This window comes from Callorhinchus milii, unplaced genomic scaffold (genome assembly GCF_018977255.1).
Source record: "Callorhinchus milii isolate IMCB2004 unplaced genomic scaffold, IMCB_Cmil_1.0 Scaffold21, whole genome shotgun sequence".
NCBI lineage: Eukaryota > Metazoa > Chordata > Chondrichthyes > Chimaeriformes > Callorhinchidae > Callorhinchus > Callorhinchus milii.
Window position 1 is genome coordinate 8,325,807 of NW_024704762.1, and position 22,896 is coordinate 8,348,702.

The 22,896-nt window shown below is 46.9% G+C and overlaps 1 protein-coding gene across 2 annotated transcripts; it reads right to left on the reverse strand.

Moving 5' to 3' along the window:
- Window positions 1-2,461: 2,461 nt before the first annotated feature.
- On the reverse strand, window positions 2,462-22,308 carry LOC103182005 (arrestin domain-containing protein 2). Of its 2 annotated transcripts, none has more exons than XM_007898839.2 (8): window positions 21,807-22,308; window positions 8,413-8,482; window positions 7,556-7,703; window positions 6,865-6,967; window positions 6,094-6,350; window positions 5,455-5,617; window positions 4,966-5,120; window positions 2,462-4,375 (listed from the first exon to the last, which is right to left on the reverse strand). In XM_007898839.2, exons 1-8 carry the CDS (start codon window positions 22,063-22,065, stop codon window positions 4,343-4,345), a joined length of 1,188 nt encoding a protein of 395 aa, XP_007897030.1. In that variant the 5' UTR covers window positions 22,066-22,308; the 3' UTR covers window positions 2,462-4,342. The 2 variants fall into 2 exon arrangements, with proteins under 2 accessions (XP_007897030.1, XP_007897029.1); XM_007898838.2 differs by lacking the exon at window positions 21,807-22,308 and adding an exon at window positions 11,840-12,267.
- Window positions 22,309-22,896: the final 588 nt, after the last annotated feature.

The following is a 22,896-nucleotide window of genomic DNA, read 5'->3' on the forward strand; positions in this document are numbered from 1 at the left end:
TGTCTGTCTATTTAATTATCGCTCCCCGATATAGCTCAGTGGGTACATGGAGACCAAGAGATTTTCCGAGTCTGTGCTGAGTTAGCAGACTGCAGAATGCTCTCTGTTTGTAATGCTGACTGTGTTAAGGCTACCACTGTAATACAGTTCCCTGGGGCTGTGCTCGATTGCCAGCCTTCAGAATAAAATGTTAAAGGTCCCATCTGCCTGTTCAGATGGACTTTGAAGATCCCATTGGAAAAGAGGTGGGAGTATTTCTCCCCCGGTGTCCTGGCCAACAACCCCCCAAATAAAACTGGTCACTCACTTCACAACTTCATGGCTGTATGTGGGACAACGCTGTACACTAATTGACTACCGCCTTTGCCGAGAAAATACACGGTCACTACACTTTAAGTGTATCCTGTGAAGCGATTTGAGACAGCCTCCTGACCCGAAAGGCATTGTATCAAATGCAAAGATTTTTTAAATTATTATTATTACTTTATGTTCGGACGACAGGGGATCCTGAATGTCAGGAGCGGGACTGACCTTGGGATATTTAGCTGTCACTGCGAGTTCTGCGGAAATGAATCAGTCCTCACGGTGATCCAAAGTCAGAAGGTATTTGTACAAGACGTCCCCTAATATGGACAACTCATCTCAGTCTTACTTGTACTGAAGGGAGAGGAGCAGAATAATAATAATAATCCTTGCATTTGAGACGTATAAAGGCACTTCACGGTTTTTACTGTAAAGTGGACTGACCGTATATTTTGTGGGTGAAAAGCACAGCCAATTGTACACAGAAGGGGTCAGATGTCATTGGATTCAGTAATGTTGAATAACAAGGAAACAGTATTTTTTGGCTTCTGTTGCAGGCAGGCTTTGTGTTTGGCTACTATGAGCTGCCTGGAAAAAGGTATAAGGGAAACAAATCATTCTGCATTCCCTCCAACAGCAACAAATATAAATGGGATCGAAAGGGAAAAGACAATGAAGGAGTACTGTAGGGTAATGGTTGGAGCACTCGCCTCGCAAGCAAGAGAACCCGGGCGTGATTCCTGGCCAGGGCTAGATCTTAGGCCAGTTTTCTTACTTCACATGCCTCTGTTTACCTAGCAGTAAGTGGGAACCCGGTTGTTAGTTAATTGGCACATCGCTTTCTGGGGGTAATAATCCCATAAAAAAATATGGTCATGACTGTTTGTGGGACACTGCTGTGGCGCAATTGGCTGCCCATTTTCTCCCACAAGACATACGATCAATTCACTTTACAATGTATTCCGTGAAGCGCTTTGAGACGTCTCAACGACGCAATGATAAGGCGCTATATCAAATGCGAGCATTATTATTAAGCTTTTCCTAGTCAAGGAGTATGAAGCTGTTCGAGGTCAAGCTGTGTGAAGGCCAAGCCAAAACAAGGCCTCACAGCTGTGGGAGTCATAGGATGAAATTAAAACCGGGCAGAATTTACTACTCGTGATTCGAAACTGGGGCTGGGAGTTTGATGAACCTCTGAAGCTCTGATGTCAGCAGAACAGGATGGAGTCAGGTCCATGTGCTCCGTCTGCCTAAACCGTGGGCTGTTTAGGACGTTCCCAGGGGCACGGAGCCAGGCCTGAGCTCAGAGAGTTTAATAAACACATTCCGCAGGGTTCATTGGGGACAGACGGACAGTACGTCTTGTCACATAGAGAGGTCACAGAGGCTTGCATCACAGGCCGGAGCTGCAGCTATAAACAATCTTGGCTTTAACGCTGATGATTAGTGGGGCAACAACTTTTTTTTAATACACTTGTTTTTTCAAGCTTGCTCCGTTAGTAATAACCCCCAGACGTTCATTGAGGCGACTTTATTGCCACACATTGACCATGCTTCATCCAACGAGGCTTGTGGTGTAGCCACTACCTACCTATTTTGAGCCAGCAGTCTCGTCAGTCGCTGCCAACAGGCCAGACGTCATGCTGTTAAAGTTGTTGCTGTTGTCACGTCACCCAGCATCGACCGCATGCACTTCGTTGAGTAGGGAACGAGAGAAGAGAAAGACCCCGAGCAAGGCCGTCCCCATCGCCCCTGAAATCAGCTCATTGCAAAGAGCCAGAATCGAAACTGGTCAATGCTTAACGTACCCCACGTTTCAGCATTTTCACACCTGGTGTAATTTGACTGAGGAAACTCGTGTGTTATCCCGTGCGGTTTGAACCAGTGACTATACTAACAATAATTTGGTCACTTCAGTCCACGGCTGTTTGTGGGGACGCTGCTGTGAGCAATTTGCTGCCGTGTTTCACCCCCAAAACATACAGTCAATTCACTTGACAGTATATTCTGTGAAGTGCTTTGAGATATCTCGGAAGACGTGATAAGGTGCCATATCAAATGCAAGGATTATTTTTTTTATTTGTATACCCTCTACCAGAACCAGAAATGGCGCCTTTTAACAGACCAGTCTTTAAAACGCATCAACCAGTCAATCGCATAATGAGAACCACAGCTGTTTATTGACAAAGACAAATTTACAAAAATAAGGTACGTTTATATCTTGTGCAGTTAAAGCCCCCAAAAATGTACAAAACAATTAAAAAAATGTTGAAACTCTTCCCCCTCCCATACAAATTCTTCGTTGGTATAAAAAGCAGAAGGGATAGATGATGAAAATAGGTGAATACATTTCCTTTAATTCTGAAAAGCAGCACATTCACTCGATAGAATACTGGAATTAAAGTTTTTTTTAAAAAAAAACTTTTTTAAAAAAAGTTAAAAGGCACATGTCAAATCGATCCCTGCTTATGTACCTCTCTACAGATTTACAGAATGACTATTCCTGAATTCATACTTAAATACACATTCGAATAGTGCATAGTGCTATCTCTCACCAACCCACCCACCCCACCCCCCAGCCTCGTCTCCTCTCCCATTTTATACTGAATTCTTCGCAAAGTGGTACACATAGAAGGGGGGAAATCCGCTTCTATCCTGTGGTTTTACACAACACGTCGCCCACAAAATACACGGTCACACCACTTTACTGTGTATCCTGTGAAACGCTTTGATGACGTGATAAGGCGCAGTATTAAAACAAGGGGACTGTCATCAGTACAGATAGCCGTAAAGATCTTGCGTTGCGCTACGAAATGCTTTGCCCTTGAAATGTGCCTGATTGACACTCTCCCACCTCCCACAATCAGGAGGTATCACCACAGTATTAAGGTCACCGGAGACATATTGCGGAGTGAGTAAGGGAATGCATTCAAGCTCTCCCGCCCTGTGAGTGTGTGTAAGTACTACCCACAGGAACAGTATAGTGGTTAATCACAGGATCGAGGAGTCAGTTCCCCTTGTAAGATCAGAGGGTTCCAGGTATCAGAACCAACCCAATATAAAATTGAAAGAATCATAGAAAATACAGCACAGGAGGCGGCCAGTCGACCTATTGCGCCTAACCCGCTGGGAGCTCATTCACTGGAGCCAACTACTCTAATCCCAATTCCCTGTTCCTGCCCCCCGGTTGAATAATCTGTATATTGGAGCCCTGGCTTGAATGGTACGTTTGTGTGAACGCGCGTGTGTGCTTAAAGAGTTGGAACATTAAGTAAATGTCAGTGGAAGTTCCTCCAGACTCTTCCTGTGATCATTCCCACGGGTCCCCAATCCACGCGTTGACAGTGCAATGGCAGTCCATCTCCGGGAGGACAGCACTCGCCCGCAGATCACACAGGACACGCACATTATTAACGCATTAAGTACATCGAGACAATTATAATGCCAACAATCGCCCACTCAGATACCAGTCCAACCTGATACAGAGGAGCTCGGGACTGGAGCAAGTCAAGTCAGTCTGTCCCGGGGAGAAAACATGCGACCTTTCAGCACGTTTTGGACACTGTTCACTGTACAGGGCAATGCCCAGAGTGGTTGGCACGTCACCAGCGCTGACAAAAGCAAAGCGTAGCAGTGCCAAGAGTCACGCGGTGTTAAAAGAGTGGCATTTCGGAAGGCTCCTCGAGCTGTCCCCACACTAGCGTCATGACGGTATATCTTCCACACACACAAACACACACACACTCCACGCAGAACGGAACTCTCCTCACAGCCATCGGCTCTGCAGCGGCCGACACAATATACGAGAGAAGGAAAGGAGAGAGCTGGCAAACGGTGAGAGGCCCTGGTTACGCAGGAGAATTTCTTCACCTTCCCCCTCTTCCTCCGTCCTACCCCTCTATTCACTCCCCTCTCTCGCTCTCTTTCTCGCTCAGGTTCCGGACTATAGCTCCGGAATTTCTTCCAAAACGCCTGGAGAATGTCCAAGGTCGTAAGGGTCAGAAGTTAGAAGTCGCGCAGTTCAAGGGTCGCAGGTGCTTCAGCTTGTCATACATCGAGGGTGAGGGTCGATCTGAAGAACAGCAAATAAAACAAAACACAAGACAAAAAGCCAAGTGAGTTTCATTTGCCAGTTGTGGAGTTTACAGTAAAGGCGGTTTTTGCAGAGATTATGTAATTTGCAATTTCGCCCAAAAAATATACACTTTACACTCGATTCTGTGAAGCGCTTTGGGACATCTCGATGCCGTGATGAGGTGCTATATCAAGGATTATTATTAATAATTGTCATTTCAATTACAACCCTCAGCTCGGGTGCAAACCCTTAACTGTCCAGCACCTTGGGGCATCCTTCCTTCCTTCCGCTTAAATGCAATTTTGTTGTAGTTGTCGTGCACAGGTTTGCCAAAGAAATCCTTGCCCAGCTTTATAAATGAAGTTGGGTTTCTTTTTAAGAATTGGGGAACACTGGCTTAGCAAATAAATAATAATATTAATCCTTGCTTGATACAGCGACTCAATGCGTCTTCGACACCGAATTGAAGAATCTTCTACGATTCCACGCAATCTTTATGTGTGTGTTTTTTTTATATAAAAGACGCAATCGCCTCGTAGGCTAAGACGAGGTGGGATTTCGAGCTATGGGCTGTTAAACAAACTCACCTCAGAGTAGACGGGTGGAGGACAGTATCGGAACTCCTGCATGTAGGCCAGGAAAGGGCGCTCGAGAGCTCTGACCAGCTCCTCCGACAGCTGCAGGTCCTGGGCTGCCCGTCCGCCTTCCTCCCCGGACACTACCTCGCAGTAGTCAGGAGGAGCTATATATATATATATAAAAAAAATCAAACGTCGCACCGTCAAATCATCGTCCGGGTAACGTCAAGAGGTTTCAACACCATCTGCCACATCCTGCCCTCTCCTCATTAACTGGTGTCCCTCCTCCCCCCCTCCTCTCCCAGCACGAGCTGCTGCTCTCTCTCCTCTCACGTCAGCTTGGTTTGGAGACTCTTAACCACGATTTGCACACGTGTCAGACCACCCGGCTGATCAAACAGAAAAAAGTGTCAGAGCTGGTGCTCGCTCTCCACTGGAGCTGATCCACTGCGATCCCCGTTGTGGAAAAAAAAATTCCCGATCTCTGCGATTACTTACGCTCGGGTCTCTCTGGCAGAGTCAGCCGTAGCCAGTCCATGTCGCAGCTGTACTGGCTGCCGATGCTGGAAGTCCGGCTTCCGAATGGGTGCAGTGGGATTGTCCCGATCACCAGCGGCAGCTCCAGGGACAACTTGGATGTTCCTGGGATCTGAACGTAGACCTGGGAGCGAAATACAAGAGTGCGTTACAATGATTATCGACGACTAGAACCGTGAACCGTCTCAATTTGCTTCACGCTGCAATTGCTTGCGAGTGAGTGCATTTACAGGTAGATGTAGCAGCCAATGTAATGTGCGCGCAGCAAATAGCCACAACCAACCGCGAAGCTAATGATCAATTTATGCTGAGGTTTGAGGGCCAAGACACTGGGAGAAACTCCCTTCTCTTTTGCAATCGTGTCGCAGGATCCTTAACGTCCATCTGAACAGGTGCAGAGAAGGTTTGGGCTTAACATCTTAACATCTCATCCGAAGGATGGACGTTTGGGAGAGATGGGGTGGGGTGGGGAGGCGGCGAAGCCAATGCAGGCAACGAGTAGGATCGTCATCTGCTCGCCAATACGTCCTTTGATGAAAACGCGAAGGAAACGTAACATAAGTTGTTTTTTTTAAAAAAAAGTTAACATCAAATCCTCACCTTCAGTGTGTACTCCACACGGATTATCCTGCACTGCAGCAGGGAGGGGGACACGGGCGGGATCTTCAGGGGTCTCCCGTGCCAGGATACCCGCTTGCGAGTGGTCACCGGCTCCCCGAGCAGCGTGGCCACCACTGACTTCTTCTGCTTCCTCGTCCCTCTGGCGATGAAGGTTTGGGTCTGGATGATGGAGGCTTTCGGGAAGACTGTACGGGAGCAGCAGTTATCGATCTCAGCAAAGATTGGAATCACTTCTCCTGGGAGAGCAGGAAAGCAGAATTACTAACCCTTCGTCAACTGAACACAAGTTTTAACAGTTTGCAAAATCCCCCTCCCACTCCTTGCCCCATTTCTGCACCCCTCCCCCCCCCCATTCCTTAAGTTAACCCAAGCATCCATAATTCGGCCATGAGGTTCAGGCTCAGCATCACTTGAAACCTGTGCGTCTCTCAGCCCAGCAAAGTGGACTTGGTTCACTGGACAGGGGCTTAATGGAATGGTGGGGCGAGTCAGGAGGCAGGGAAGGGTGTAATTAACAGAAAGGTATTCTCGAAGCAACTGTCCAGCTTCTGGGACGGGGGGAGATGTTAGCAGTTTGGCCTTGGTGGGCCAGTGTGGGAAGCGGAAACTTGTTATCTGCCGGGCAAGAGATCAGGAACGGAGACAATTGGTGTCTCCCCTGCTTGGGCCTAAGTGAGTCTCACACTTTGGCTACAAAAGCAAAAAGGTCTCTTTTCAACAGAGTTTGGAGTTTGTAACAGCCGTGGGTACCTGGCGTGTATCCCTTCCGCTCGATCTTAGCCGTGAGAGACACCTGCCCCAGGTTACGATACCAGACCCGAGCGATCTTCTCTGTTGTACCGGCCTGAGAAGCCTAGCAGTAGAGAACAGGGGATGAATGAGGACCGCGTTCGTGTCAAGAACTCATCTCCCACTGCAATATTCACAGGAATAATGAGGAGACGAAAATGCTCTAGGTTTTAATTGGGTGGTGGAGGGGGGAGTGGGGTGGAATTAAAGGAATGTGCTTTTACATCACGTCCTACCACACTGAAGCATCTCAAAAACGCCTCACAGGTAATTACTGTCGTGTGGGGCAACCACTTAATCTTTGTAGGAAAATGCAGTGGTCAATTTGCACACAGCGAGGTGCTAAAGATTGCCGCTATGATGAGTGACAAACTTATTGAAAGGGGTTGTTTATCGGGCAGGAAGCTGAAAGAAATTACTTCTGCTTTTCCAAATACTGTCACGGGATTTTAACATCCACGTGACAACAAGCAGTAGGGACCTCATCGCGTGCAAAGGACGTCACCTCTGACAACACTGCAGAGCAAGCCTAGACTGTGAGTTCAGGTCCCATTCTTGAGATTGGACCCACAACCTTCTGACCCAGCAGAGGAAGTGAAAAGGTCTGTTGGTGACCCCTTAGAAAAATCGTCGGTGAGAAGTTGGTGCTTACCAGCATCGAGGGTGTGTTGATATCAATGGGCTCGATGACTGTGAACTCCCTCTTGCTTTTCTTCACGGTTGCCCAGGGACGGTGGAGTTTGGCCTTTACCCAGTAGCGCACGCGCCCGTGCTTCCCCTCGAACGAGGTCACGAGGTTTCTGGGGGTAGAGAGAGAAAAAAAAATCCATGTTAAAAAGATAACTAGACAAATTGTTCAGAAGATACAGTTACCCTGAAGCCACTCAGTCACAAAGATGGTGGATTACACGGGGACAATTTGCAGTCCATCAGTCTGAGATGGATCTCAGCTCTTGCTACGATTAATGTGTAACCAACTACAACAAAATTACATTTTTAAAATCTCCTCCCAAGGCTAAATCAGGACTCGTCGCCTACTCTAACTTATTCTTTCTTAAAGCTGGAGCACTGTTCCCCTCCTCCCTTCCTCCTACACTCCGCAGACTATTAAACCACAAGCTCAGTCTCATCCAACCACTGTTTCTTGATTTATCTCCACCCATTCTCTCTCCAGCCTTAGCTCTGAGCTGCACTATAGACCTCTGCGCTTCGTTGAGGTTTCTCAAAACCGACAGTAAAATATTAGGTACACGTGTGTGTGTGTGTGTCTGTGTGTACGTGTGTGTGTGTGTGTGTGTGTGTGTACGTGTACGTGTGTGTGTGTGTGTGCACGTGTTTGGGAGGGGAAAGAATTGAAGCAATGGCTACAAGAGTTTCAGAACTTCATACAAATTGGAACCAATTTGCCTCCTCCCCCAATTTACACACACAAAAAACACACACAAGATCCCTCCCTCCCCAATTTATAGATCACACCACAACAAAGGGAGGGAGGAAGAAGATACTTACTCCTCAGGGAGCTGGAAGCTGAACCGAAACTCATGTCTCCCAGGCTGAAGAACAGTCAGCTCACCACTATCTGAAAATAAATGACAATTTTTATTTAATATATCTTTTTTTTAAATACATAAACATTAAGACCGGGATTTATAGGTTACATTTTTTTGTGTTTTTAAAAAAAAAAACTTCTCAAAAAAGATAGGGACCTTTGGACGGATTATCCACGCTGGCAACAAAAAAGTCTGGTGTCAAATTCCCGTGGGAGATATTGGTAAGAACGCTAGACAAACACCCATTGCCCTCATGAAGGTCAGTGAGCGATAGAGCGAGACGGCACAAGCAGTTTTTTTGTTAAATAAACTGAAAATGTCCCATTTTTTATGATAAACCTCTCCCCCCCACCTTCAAAAGATAAATAAAGCTTGAACTATAGGACAAGGACAACCCATGAATTTTGGTCTCGATAAAAATAGCACAACTCCAGGTGAATGAACCACAGTACGTTAAGACTCTGGGTTGAAACTTGCATTGGGGCATGTCAATAACAACAATGATTTGCATTTATATAGCGCCCCTCAAACAGGGTAGCGTCCCAGAGTGCTTATCTGTGGCGGAGCTTGATGCCAAGCCTGGGGGGGGGACGGTGGGGTGGGGGGGGGAGAGGGGAGGCGACCGTAGGCACGATCGAAGAGGAAGGTCTCCTTGAACAAGGAGAAACCTCAAGTATTAATAGACGTTGTGGAGGCTCAAGCAGTTTCCAATGTGGTCAGGAATCAAAGGACAGGGCTTGTGGTTTGGGGTGTGTGTGGGGGGGAATGGGGGGGGGTGTAGGATGGAAATAATTGAAAGGTAGCCAAAGGTTTAGTTTAAATAATCCATTAAAGATTTTTTTCTCTCTCTGTCCGACATTAATAACTGCCCTGCTCATTCACACCTTGGTCAATGATGCAGAGGAACCATTCTGACTCAGTATGGAATTGACCGCTGGGTGAGGGAGAGAGAGAGAGGGCCTGAGAGGAACGTTATCTGTGCTTGGTGACAACGGGCTCACAGGTTGATGCTTTCAGGTAGGACAGCTACGCCCCGGCATCTATTAAGAAGAGTTTGGCAGAGGCCTTGGTTGAGTTGAGTTCTTTGGGCTGGTCGCCAGTTAGATTCAACGAATACCTCAATGTTTCCACTTTGAAGGTGACCTCTCTCTCAATTCCTCCCTTCTCAAAAACCTCCTCATAATTGTTAAAATGGAAACAACTTCAGGGCGAGAGACAAGTCTGAAGTTCGTGCCCCGCCCCCCCACCCCCCACCCCTCCCAACTTTTCCCCCACTTGTAGGATTTCTGGTATTTCCTACCCCCTTCACTCGAGAGCGGCTCAGAGATACTAATAATCCCTGCATTTGATTTAATGCCTCATCACGTTGTTGAGACATCTGACAGCTTCACAGAATACATGGTAGAATGAATTGACTGTGTATTTTGTGGGTGAAACACGGCAGCCAGTTGCACACGACTGAGTATCAATTATATAATTAAGAGATCAGGGATTAGATTCCAATACATAGAACAAGAAAGATTAACATCACTCGGAATTGGACGTAGGACAGACACATCGGGAGCCTCAGTCCCTCCCGGGTGGGGGTGGGGGCGGAAGATTAGGGACGTGAATCACTGCTGCCACTGGGAACACTTCTGTTACCAGTTAAGATGTGAGAGATCCAGTGAGTCTGAGGCGCGATGGCTTTAAGAAGAAAAAACTTTTTATCGTGACAACTATCCGGCAATTCTGAATGTTAAGACTAGAAGAGGGGCAAATACAAGTTTACAGCGGTGACCTTTTCCCTGCTGAAATAGTCGACCTTTGAGCCGATTAAAACAAAACACTTGAGAAAGAATCTGCTGGCTTTCTCCCCCCCACCCCCCCCCCCACACACACACACACACACAAACCAACCAGAATATTTACCCTAAGCAAAAGTGCTTTAAAACTCCACAGTTCGCAGTCAGATAAAATACTCTGCGAACGACATAATTCCAGGAAATAAATGACAGTGCAATCCTCAAGAAAATGCATTACCTCTCTCTTTCTCTTTCTCTATCTTTATCTCTCTCTCTCTCTCTCTCTCACGCTATGCAATCGTACAACCAATGCGTTTTTAAGTTTCACTTAAAAACTCGGATTTGCTGCATCTCAGGACCACAACCGTGTTCTACAAATGCCACAAAAGCTTTCCAGAAATCTCAAAGAATGCAATGATTACTTTTTTTTCCGCTCAAATATATATAAACTTGAGAGGAAAATGCAATGATTACTTTTTTTTCCCTCAAATCTATATTTGAGAAAAAAAAGTAATACACACATACACACACACATATATATATATATACATATTTGTATAAGGAAAAACGATCAGAAGGAATTCCTCCACTCCACAGGGGTTGGGGAGACCAAAAAAAGAGTCACTTTTGCAAAAAAAAGAATAAAAAAGTCCAAACCAAATAGAAAGGAGTACAAGTCGATTCCATCTCACGATTGACACATAATATATAAAAATCGACACAATTAGGAAACAGGTAACTACAATAGCCATTTCCAACCCTATCCCTTGTACTTCATACCCACAGCGTGAAAACTTTCCAAGAACTTTTGGAGGAGGGAGTGGGGGGGACGGGGGGGACGGAGAGAGAGGGAGGGAGAGACAGAGAGGGAGACAGAGAGGGAGACAGAGACAGAGAGGGAGACAGAGAGGGAGACAGAGAGAGGGAGAGACAGAGAGAGAGAGGGAGACAGAGACAGAGAGGGAGACAGAGACAGAGAGGGAGAGACAGAGACTGAAAGGGAGAGACAGAGACAGAGAGACAGAGGGAGAGAGAGACAGAGAGAGAGAGAGGGAGGGAGAGAGAGAGGGAGGGAGAGAGGGAGAGACAGAGGGAGAGACAGAGAGAGGGAGAGACAGAGAGAGGGAGAGACAGAGACAGAGGGAGAGAGACAGAGAGAGGGAGAGACAGAGAGAGGGAGAGACAGAGAGAGAGGGAGAGACAGAGAGAGGGAGAGACAGAGAGAGGGAGAGACAGAGACAGAGGGAGAGAGACAGAGAGAGGGAGAGACAGAGAGAGGGAGACAGAGAGAGGGAGAGAGAGACAGAGGGAGAGAGACAGAGAGAGGGAGAGACAGAGACAGAGGGAGAGAGACAGAGAGAGGGAGAGACAGAGAGAGGGAGAGAGACAGAGAGAGGGAGAGACAGAGAGAGAGGGAGAGAGAGACACATTGAAGCAAAGACAAACTTGAGATAACATTGTACCAGATTGAAGGAGAGGAGATACATATCTGTACACGTGTGTGTGTGTGTGTGTGTGAGTGAGTGTGTGAGTGAGTGAGTGTGTGAGTCTCTCCCTCTCGGTGTCCGCTGTCCGGGGGCTGTGCAGTTGGGGAGCACTGACCTGTTTGGAGGAGACTCTCTTTCTTGCTGTAGTACTCCACCTCGTCGCAGTAGTTCTGGGTGTAGGCAGTGCTGGACCCCGCACTGCGGGACTCGGTCCAGTGCACCTTAGCGCAGCCCTGGACGTGCAGCCTCAGGGACTGGACCCTCATGGCGCAGCCCACGTCCAGCACCACTTGGCCTGACACCTCGTCGCCGATGCTGTACACCGGGGTCGAGCCCGGGTCGGGGGGGCTGTCAAACACCACTGTGAACCTCCTCAACTTACCCCACATCATCCCTGGCCACCGGGACTGGGCTTACACTGGCACTGCGTGTGTGTGTGTGTGTGTGGGGAGAGAGGGACAGGGATAGGGGGCGCCCTGAGGTGCTGATAGTGGGGGGTCACAGTCGAACCAAAGCGCAGGGAAAAACTACTGCGCCCCAGACGGTCACTGTCCCTTTAAATAGAGTCACTGAGCGCGGGGGGGGGCGGGGCGGGGCGGAGGGGGCGGGGCCTGGAAGCGCCGATTGACGGGCCCAGGCGGCCAATGGGAAAGCGCGGGGCGTCCGACCCCGGCCAATCCGGAAAGGCTGCTCGGTGAGGAGGGGGCGGGGCCGAGGAGGTCCCGCCCCCCTCCTGTGGCTGTGATTGGCAGCTGAGGCCGGCGAGAAAAACAAGCGACGGCGCATGCGTCAAGTCTCGGTTGTTTTTGTGCTTAAAGCGAAACTCACTTGAGGGGGTTTTTTTTTGGGAGGGAGTGGGGGGGGTCAGGGAGTGGGGGGGAGTGGGGGGTCAGGGAGGGGGGAGTGGGGGGTCAGGAGGGGGGGGAGTGGGGGGTCAGGGAGGGGGGGAGTGGGGGGGGGAGTGGGGGGTAGTGGGGGGTCAGGGAGAGGGGGGGAGGGGGAGTGGGGGGGTCAGGGAGGGGGGAGGAGGGGGGGGGGCAGGGGAGGGGGAGTGGGAGGGGGGGAGTGGGGGGGCAGGGAGGGGGAGTGGGGGGGGGAGTGGGGGGAGGGGGAGGGAGGGGAGGGAGGGGGGAGTGGGGGGGCAGGGAGGGGGAGTGGGGGGGGAGGGGGGGAGGGGGAGGGGGGGGAGGGAGGGGGGAGTGGGGGGGGCAGGGAGGGGGAGTGGGAGGGGGGGGAGTGGGGGGGGGAGTGGGGGGGAGGTGGGCAGGGGAGGGGGAGTGGGGGGGGGAGGGGGAGGGAGGGGGGGCAGGGAGGGGAGGAGGGGGGGGGGGGAGGGGGGGGAGGGAGGGGGAGTGGGGGGCAGGGGGGAGTGGGGGGGCGGGGAAGGGGAGTGGGGGAAGTGGGGGGGCAGGGAGGGATGGGGCAGGGAGTGGAGGGGAGTGGGTGGGGACAGGGAGGGGAGTGGGGGACAGGGAGGGGAGTCGGGGGGCAGGGAGGGGAGTGGGGGGCAGGGAGGGGAGTCGGGGGGCAGGGAGGGGAGTGGGGGGCAGGGAGGGGAGTCGGGGGGGGGGGCATTGACTTCAAGTCATAAATCTCTTATTGGGGAAGAAAAAAATAGGATACAAACACACACACTGCAAACCTCACTTCCCACCCCCCAAAAAAACCCTATTTCTTTTAAAAGGATTTCCCAACTTTTGACCCAAATTTGGGAAATGTTCTCAACAAGTTTTTTTTCTCTCTCTCTCTCTCTTTACTCCTCTCTTTCGCCTTTAATAAAAAAAAGTGTTTTCGAAACTTTTGAAACTCCCAAATTTGCTTCCAAGTTTCACTGTGGATTCAATCATCTTATTTTCTTTTCCTTTCTCTTTCCAGGGTTTTCTTTTATGACTGGGTGTGGGGGCCCCGACGTTTCGATTGCTGATTTAATATCAATAATTAACATTTAATAATATTTGATAATTACTAATAATTAACATTAAGACCGTATCAAGGGGGGGGGGGGGGGACGTCTGCTAATTTCGCCCACAAATATACAGCCAATTCACTTGACAGTATATTCTGTGAAGCGCTTCGGGACGTCGAGAAGACGTGAAAAGCGCTGTATCAAAGGCGAGGACTATGATTCAATTTTGAAACGACTATTTGGATGTATTTTCGATCCTGATTTTAAAATGAATGTCAACAAGTCCACATGTGAAGACCTGCCAAGATTTTTTTTAATCTGCGAGTTTGTCCTGAGATCAATCCCTTAAAAATCTATAACGAAATTCTTTGTCCGCGTGTAAAATCAACCACACTCATACACCCAGCAACTTGTACAACTTGTTTTTTTTTTTAAATTGCTATACAAATGTTTTTTGTTCTATAAAGTGACATCTTATAACTACTGTTTGACCTTGGCATCTCAGTATTATACAACACACAGTTAGTGTCAACAGAAAGGTTTTCCCATATTTATTGCTTTTTTCCCCCCAAGTCTTTGTTTTAGGAGGGGGGGGGGGGGAATTATTGAATCATTTTACTCCTTATATGAAATATAATGTAAAGTTATTGTCCCTCCCCAATAATGGCAGAAAGTACAGTACACACAGCAGGAAAATTCTAAGATATTCTAATTATTTCTTAAAAGTTAGCTCTGCCGGAATGTCTACCCTCCTGAAATCTTTATTCGCACGGTTCCTGAAAGTAAAATAATATCCTATATATATATATTTAAAAAGAGTGTATTCATTTTCATGTCTGCAAACAGTAGAGCTGCACTGTGAAGCTGCTGTCAATCCGTGGCGCTGCCTAGTGGTGATTGTGGAGTCCTGTAGCTCAGTGGTTAGAGCACTCGCTTTGCAAGCGAGAGACACGAGTTCAACTCCAGGCAGAGGGCCAAACCTTGGGCAAGTTTCCTTACTCCACACAGAGCCTATAATAATCCCTTCAAAAACAAAAACAATAATAAATTGGTCATTTTCAATCTACGACTGTTTGTGGGGACATTGCTGTGCGCAATTGGCTGCCGTGTTCGCCCACAAATATACAGTCAATTCACTTTACAGTGTGTTCTGTGAAGCGCTTTGGGACGTCCTCCGGACGTGAAAAGCGCTATATCAAATGCAAGGATTATTATTATTATAGGCAGCAGAGCCAGATGTGAACAGCCAAAGGGTCAGATGATCGCCTGACATGACCCTTGTGATGGCCGGCAGGACAGAACGAGTTAGGGGAAAAATGTAACTGAGAGGGAAGGGTTTGCAGACTCCCTTAGTCTCCAGCAATGCTTAGCAAGTGACGGTTAACTGCACCTAAAGGTTTGCTCCATTTAAATTAAGCGAGAGGACCCAGATTCGATTCTGTGAAGCGCTTTCAGACATCTCGACGACGCGATAAGGCGCTGCATCAAAATGTCAAGGATTATTATTGGATGCAGTGGCATTTCCAAAGCAACCAGTATGGGAAAGGAAAGGGAGGCATTGTTTCCGAAGGAGTGATGTGATGTGAGTGGGGGAGAGAGGGAAGTGGGAGCTGTGGATCTGTAAACTGTCTTGCCCCGTTGTGCTGGGGAAAGAATGTTCGTAAGAACAAAATGTTTCAGACCAATGGACAAGTTTAGTACACTTAGAAAAGTTCAGAAACTTATAGGACACTTTCTCTTTGTGAAGTGCGAGTCTGTAGTTGGTGGCGTCACTTCATTTCACAATCGCTTGTCTGACAAGCACTCGTAAGACGCAGGATAAGGTTTTGTCAACAATGCATCTTAACCCCAACTTCAGAAGGGCACCCATCCTAGCATAGCTGGCTTGTTATTTGCATCAATAATGCCATCTAATTATCTCTGACGAGCAGACACTGACAAACTTGGAAAGAGTAGGAGAGAAGAGGCAATAAAACAACTTGGGTGACGCAAAGTGTAGGAGGAAAGAACCATGCGTTGTGCCATGTTAAACCACAGACTGTTTTATGGTGCCTGGGGACCATGGGGAGACTGATCCAAATTCATTTCACTTGGAAGCCTGACACTTGCTGGAGAGTGTTATACTGCTATGCTAAGGGGCAACGCCTTGAAAACAATTTGCTCCCATCATTTCCCCAGCATTACCCTGACCAAATCACGGATACAAACAACAATGGGTCACGTGTATTTCACATGGCTGTCTGCAACGAGTAGCATAAAGAGCGTATTGACAGGCTCTGCCTAACCACTAAAGGCTACTTTGGACAGAGTTATGGTACAATGGATACTATGACTGTATTAAAACACTGAACAATCTACTCACTACATAGCTCATTTCACTTGATCTGTTTCCCAAACTGAAACGCATCTGAGGGCATAAGCTATGCTTTCCTGATAAAAGACATGCCAATGTGTGAAACTGAGTCACGCAGACCAAGAAGAGCCAAGGTTCGTCCCACGTGAGTTAGCTAAACTGATTTCACTTTCTGGCTGTTTGTGTGGGACACTGCTGTACGCACATTGAACAGTCAAATCTCATGAAACGCTTTGAGATGTTACGGCACGATATCAAACACGAGGATTTTATTATCTTGGTGAGGGTGACAATTCTCGGGGGTGTGGGGGTGTGGGCGTGGTGGTGAGAACGAGGTGGGTCCGCGGTTCTAGCCTGGCTGATTTGTCGTTCCTCTTGCACCAAAACTCTCCTCTCTTGGGCAAAGTAGGAGCCCAGCCCAGAGGAACCGTCATGAGTCAGTTTCTTCAGGGAAGGAGCAGATAAAATTTCATGGGAAAATACACGAGTTCAGGTTACGTTTAGAGTTCGCTTGGTGATATAATAACCTTTATTTGAATAAACATTGGGTCAGTGCTCGCCCATTAGCAAGTCTCCTAACTCCCATCTGGAATGAATTGGAGCCACATTGCGACAAAACACGCAGCTGTAACTCACAAGCAGTGTCTGACTCCAGAGGCACGTTTTCAACAGATGTTCCCAACACTTACAGAAAAACAAAATCAGAATTGATTAGGTAAATCCCTTCACAGCCGGTACATCGGGCGAGGAGTGCTATTGCGATTATAGGTCCAGGAGATAAAGAACCTTAAGATATGACTGTCGTTGTACTTATTGCCTGCCCGCTGATACTGACCAAAGGTCATTGACCAGAAACGTTAGCTCACATTTCTCTTTCCATAGATGCGACTTGACCCGCTGAGTGTTCCCGGCCACTTCCGGTTTTATTAGCCTCATTACTATGTTGATCAACATCGTGATAATACTGCCAACAATAATAATTAACACGTCACGCAATTCAATTTCTCATCCAGGGCATTCCTCCAACAAAACAAAGTTGGGAATTCGACCAACACACACCTCCAACTTGTGAAAACCCCCATCACCACACGCTCGCAACACCCCCCCCCCCCACCACACCGCCCTCCTCCCCTTCTGATCCCAACTCCCAGCTCGGATCCAAGACCCCTGACTGTCCAGCACCCTGGCACGTATTTCCGATCTGAAGGGCGCTATACAAGTGTAATTTGCTGCTGCTGTTGTAGAACTTTCTTCCAGAAATATGGTGAAATGCCCCTTCAATATTTTAAGGGAAACCATCAATCATTTAAGGTGGAAAGAAATGGATGCAAAACACACAGACACTCCACTCTACAGTATATCCTGTGAAGCGCTTTGAGACGTTTCGAAGACGTGAAAGGTGCTATATATCAAAGTACTTTTCTTAAGGCATCAACAACTACAAGCAACACGCGAAGCAGGTTCGGTTAGGGATCTCGTAACCTTTACCAAACACAGTTATATCTCATGATCTATCGATGACCTATTTTCAAACAGAAAGGATATTTTTAAAAAGAAGTTTTCAGACGAGCAGTGGGCACTTTAACTGGGTAGGTTCACTCTGCAAAAAGAAAGTAAATAAATACGCCTGTTTCCTTAAAACAGTAAAAAGAATAACGCTTTGGTACGTGTAGAGAGTTCTGCTTTTTATGGGTGAGTTCAGTGTACGCACTTTGCTCTGCATGTGGCTTTAAACGTACAGTTAAAGGGACGTGCAAAGCAAAATGCAGACACCTAAAAGGAATTGAGGAAATCCCCAGGGCTCTCACTCGCCCATCAATCACTTTGCAACTATAGTAATCGCTGAGCATTATTTAAAAGTCTCGCCTTCTATATTCGGAGTGGGCGAGGCTGAGGCAGAAACAGTACAGATCAGATCTCGGTCTGTGGGGTGGGCGGACAGCAAAAAAACTGAAAGCACAGACACACTAATGCACAACAATGCATCAATCTATCATTTGCCGATCACAAAAGCATAATTTTTGCACATGTTTTTGCGTCGTTTCTGAAAGCAAATCGATCAGAACTACTCGCAACTCTAATTGCAAAGCTGAATTTGCTTTTTGTTTCGCATTACCACACCCGGAAACGTATGGTTGAAGCATATCCAAACCAGACTGAGAGCTCTTCAGATCATAATCCTCGCATTTGATATAGCGCCTTATCGCGTCTTATCACGTCTTCAAGATCCCAAAGTCTTTCACAAAAAATACTGTGGGTTGTCTTTACAGGTCAATGTCACCTACTCGTGATAATTTCCACCAGCAATTGCTTTTAAATCTGTTTGCAAAGCATGAAATAAAAATAAATATCTTCACAAAGCACTCTTTTTACCCCAAATCAACCATGAGTTTAGGGAAGATTGACTTCAACAAACATATAGCAGATCTTTACACACACACACACACATATATATATATATATACATACACACACACGCATATATATAGTGCACTCAATTTTTATTTTGAATGAGAAACAATTCGCATTGAGATTTAATTCATTTATTTTATTAATTGAATTTATTTATTTGAGATGCTTTCGGATATCTCAACGACGCGATAAGGGGCTAACATCAAATGCCAGAAGAATTATTCTTGTTAATTTATAAGGGCTAAAAATAATCCTTACAATTCACACATTTGCAATCTTCTGCATGATTTTAGTCTGCAGAGCATGATTTTGTTTTAATACAAAATATTGCCCTTTTAAAAAAAATGAAAATGAAATGAGTGACGTGGGAAATGCCAGCCATGTTAAGCTAATTAAGGGGAGCAATTAGGTAGGACAATGCCTCTTTGCAGTCAGCTCTCTCTCACACACACACACAACACAAACTTTCTGATGCAAGGCTGAATTTGATGACATTTCCGTCAAGGGGGTGATTTGTCGGTTCAAAATTTCTCCCACCCTCTCAACCGCAAATTGCATTTAAACGGCGCCTTTCCCGTCGGGAGGATGTCCCAAGGCGTCGGACAACCGAGGGTTTGCATCCGAGTTGGGGGTTTTGGAATCAAGAGGGGTGGAGGACAAGGGAGAGCGGGGGTGGGAAGATGACCGAAGGTGCAGTCGGTCAAAGAGGAAGGGGTTGGAGTTGTGCTACGGATCAGCCATGATCTAATAGAAAGGCGGAACAGGCTCAAGCGGCTGAATGGTCTACTCCTGTTCCTAAAGTCTTGAGACGAGCCTTGTATGAGGCAAGGGAGAGGGCGAGGCAGAGGGGCTCAGGGGTGGAGTTCCAGAATTTCGTCCTAACTTCCAAAGGGCACGAGATATGTAAGGGTGAAGTTCTGATCCTTCAATAGGAAGACCCGTTGTTTATTTCATTTACTCTTTGATCTGCCCTTCCTCCCATCCCACACATCCAACTCAACTCACACACACACTGTGCCTTGCGGACAGGAGCTGCTGATCAAAGCTCTCCAGTCGCTGTCTCTAACTTTCTCCTGATCAGTACCATCCCATTTAGCATGTGGGGTGGGGAGGAAAGGAGCTTTCAACCCTCATTCTCAGGTCACACAGGGAAACCTCAGGTGGGAACTGGGTCAGGCACAGGCGGCGAGATGATGGGGTGGGGAGATGGTGCAGGAAAGTCTTTCCAGCATTAGGCAATGAATTACTTATGATCCCAACACCTCCCTCCACAAACTGGAGTCTCTGCTCTCTCGCTAACACTAGCACAGGAGCCAAGCTACACAAGGTGTGTGTGCCCATCTGTGCCAGGGCTCCTGGATTTAAAGTGACACTGCCTGGATGAATTATGATTCTACATAACAAACCTTTATGTACTGGTTTGCAGACAGACGAGCTGACCTCATCGAAAGGGAGTGTGATGTTACTTGTGCAGGAAACCATTTGTGTCACGTGTCCCTTCCGGCTCCTGCACACTCAGTAAACAAAAGGGGTTCGGCAAAGACGCTGGCCCTTTAAATGGAAATAGTGGCCCTTTAATGGAAACGGTGGCCCTTTAATGGAAACGGTGGCCCTGATCCATTGGAATGAAACAACTTCCTTCCTCGCACATAAAAAACACAGAAGACCTCTAATAAGTTTAGTATTTTGATACAACTAGTTATTACTAATTACAGTTATGCAAATGTGCTCCATCTGGACAGACTAACGACGCACGCAAACCCTGGTTAGTGCTATTTATGTGGCTGCATTCTTTCAGGAGAGGAACAGATTGACATTGTTGACCTTCAATGCAACCGGCCAAGTTTGCTGGGCTGACTATCTCTGCGAGTTTCTGATGGGGCAATCTCAGGCCTGGCATCGCCACTGCCAATAAAATTGGCACAATAGACCCTGCAGAAAGGCTTGCATCATAACAACAACAACAACAACTTGCATTTACACAGCTGTAGGACATCCCATAGCGCTCTAGACAGTAAAGGGTTTGCACCCAAGCTTGGCGTGGGAGTCAAGAGGAGTGGAGGGCAATGGGGTGGGGGGTGGGAGGATGACCGAAGGCATGGTCAAAGAGGAAGTTCTTGAGACAGTATTACATGTGAGGTTTGTCCCCATCTGCACTAAGTTTTTAAAAAAATCTTTCAAGTCATTTTTTTCTCCTCCCTGAAGGCATCTGACTCTTTTTTTTCCCTTCTATGGGGGTCAGTTCCACTGGCAACACTCTGGTAATTGCGTCCGAGAGTCTGTTATTCACGGGTTGGCTCAGACAGTGAGGAAAGTGAGTGTCCCTGCCAACACTCTGCGTCTCGGCTGACACTTGAGGAATGGAGGGACACAGATGCTGGGGGGAATGCATGTATCGAGCTATTCAGTCAGTAAAGAGTACTTGAGAGACTACATCACAAAAGAAGACATTCAACCTTTACCCTCCTCCTGAAAATCAGAAATCGCTTCAATTGACTGATTGACTGATTGATTGATTGATTGATTGATTGTCCTCCGGAAGCACTTGCTCAAAAGTCCCTTTAAATGGAGACGTGTTTTTCTTTAAAAACAAGCAAACAGCACAACTTTCTGTCAGGCGACAACCTTAAAAAACTCGAACAGTTGATTCATGTTTGATTGAAACGCCAAACACAAAACACACATTTGTGACTCTGCGATCAGCACAGTTGTTCCCTTGAAATGGCACAAATATGAGGGAAAAATACAAGCAATGCCTGGCCTTTTGCGTTGTGCCTACAGTACTGATTGTGCAATATTTGCTGGTTGTTCAGTTCAGCATTGCATCAAAGATCCTTCTGTGTATGTGTGTTAATGTGTGTGTGTTAGCGCTTTATTCACTCTGGGACCCTACTCTGTGTGAGGGGTGTTATATAAATGCAAGTTGTTGTTGCTATTTGCAGATGATTGGCTGTGAGTGTGTAACTGTGTGTATGTCTGTGTGCGTGAGTATGTATGTGCGAGTTCCATTCATATGCATGTAGATCTACATGCATGCCTGCTTGGCGGTCTGTGCACACGCATGCGTTGCATACATGCACGTACAGTACATGTCAAATGCCACCACCCACACGCATGTGGGCGTGTGTTCATGTGTGTTCCCTGTACGTGTATGTCACCCGGAAAAAAAACACACTACCACCACAGAAAAAGAGAACTGAGTCAAGAACGTGTGGGCGTTACTGCGGCTTTCGCATATACATACACACATATACACGCACGCATATCATATATATATTAAAAAAAGTTCTTTTGAAAAAAGATTTGCAGTAGTAGCAAATCTGCCTGGGTGTTTTTTTAAAATATATATATATACGTGTGTATAAAAGTTTGCTGAGTTAATTAATTGCATTGAAAGAAAGAATTACTCACCTCGAATTGCATGTTGTCTTTTCCTAAAATAGGTCTCATACGCTGTGTAGTCGCAATACACAGTGTTCATCCCCACACTCCTGCTCTCCAGCCAGTGCACTTCAGCTGTTCCTTTGGCACAGATCTTCAGGGAACGAACTGGTAATTTTCCACCCAGAACCAACACCACACGACCAGAGACCAACTCCCCTCTGGTATAAACACTGCTGTCGACTCTGTCCAGCAGCAGAGAAAAGCCTTGAATCTTTCCAAACTTCATCTCTCTCTGTCTCTCTCTCTGTCTCAAAACTCCTTCAATAACGCAACAGAAGACGATGGAGGAATTAAACTCAAACCTTTTGCAAAAGGCTGGAGATGTGTTTTTGTTACTCTTTCTTTTCTTTTGCTGTTAAAATGAATGGTGTTAATGGCATAGAAATGAATCCTGTGCACAGTGAGTGAGTGAGTGAGTTAGGTCAGTCAGTTAGGACAGCAACCACCAGACTTGGCAGTTCTCTCTCGTGTGAGTGAGTGTGGTGTGTGTAAATTGACAATTTAGCAATGATGTCCAAACACTCACAGCCAATGAGTAAAAGGAGGAGTCTCTACACTCAGCCAATACAGGAAAAGTTTTCACAAAATGTTTCTCTTAAAGCTGTCTGTTTGTTTCCCTGTAGCTCTGCGTAACACAGTCTCTGTCCTTTCTTTATCAAGTGCCTTCCAAACACAGCTTCTATAATTAATAATAATAATAATAATAATCCTTGTATTTGATATAGCGGCTTAACGAGACATCTCAAAGGGCTTCGTAGAATGTACCGTAAAGTGAGTTGACTGTCTATTTTACGGGCGAAACGCGGCAGCCAATTCCGCGCATTTTTTTAAAAGGGGATTATTACCTCCAGAAAGCGATCCGCCAATCGACTAACAACTGGGTTCCGTCTTATTGCTAGGAAAACGGAGGGGTGTGGAGTAAGGAAACTTGCCTAATGTTTCGCCCTGCCCGGGATTCAAACCCAGGTCCTCTCGCTCGTGAGGCTCTAACCAATACGCTACGAAACGAAGAGCTTTACACTCGACTGCGTTGTCGAATGTAAGAATTGCTGTTTAA

Bases quoted from the DNA above. Each gene is read 5' to 3' on its own strand.
- LOC103182005 (XM_007898838.2), bottom strand. From the start codon at position 12,116: ATGATGTGGGGTAAGTTGAGGAGGTTCACAGTGGTGTTTGACAGCCCC. The intron at 7,704-8,412 runs GTAAGTATCTTC...CTCTACCCCCAG, and splicing joins AGCTTCCAGCTCCCTGAGGA to AAACCTCGTGACCTCGTTCG. The intron at 6,351-6,864 runs GTACCCACGGCT...CTGCTCTCCCAG, and splicing joins GCGGAAGGGATACACGCCAG to GAGAAGTGATTCCAATCTTT.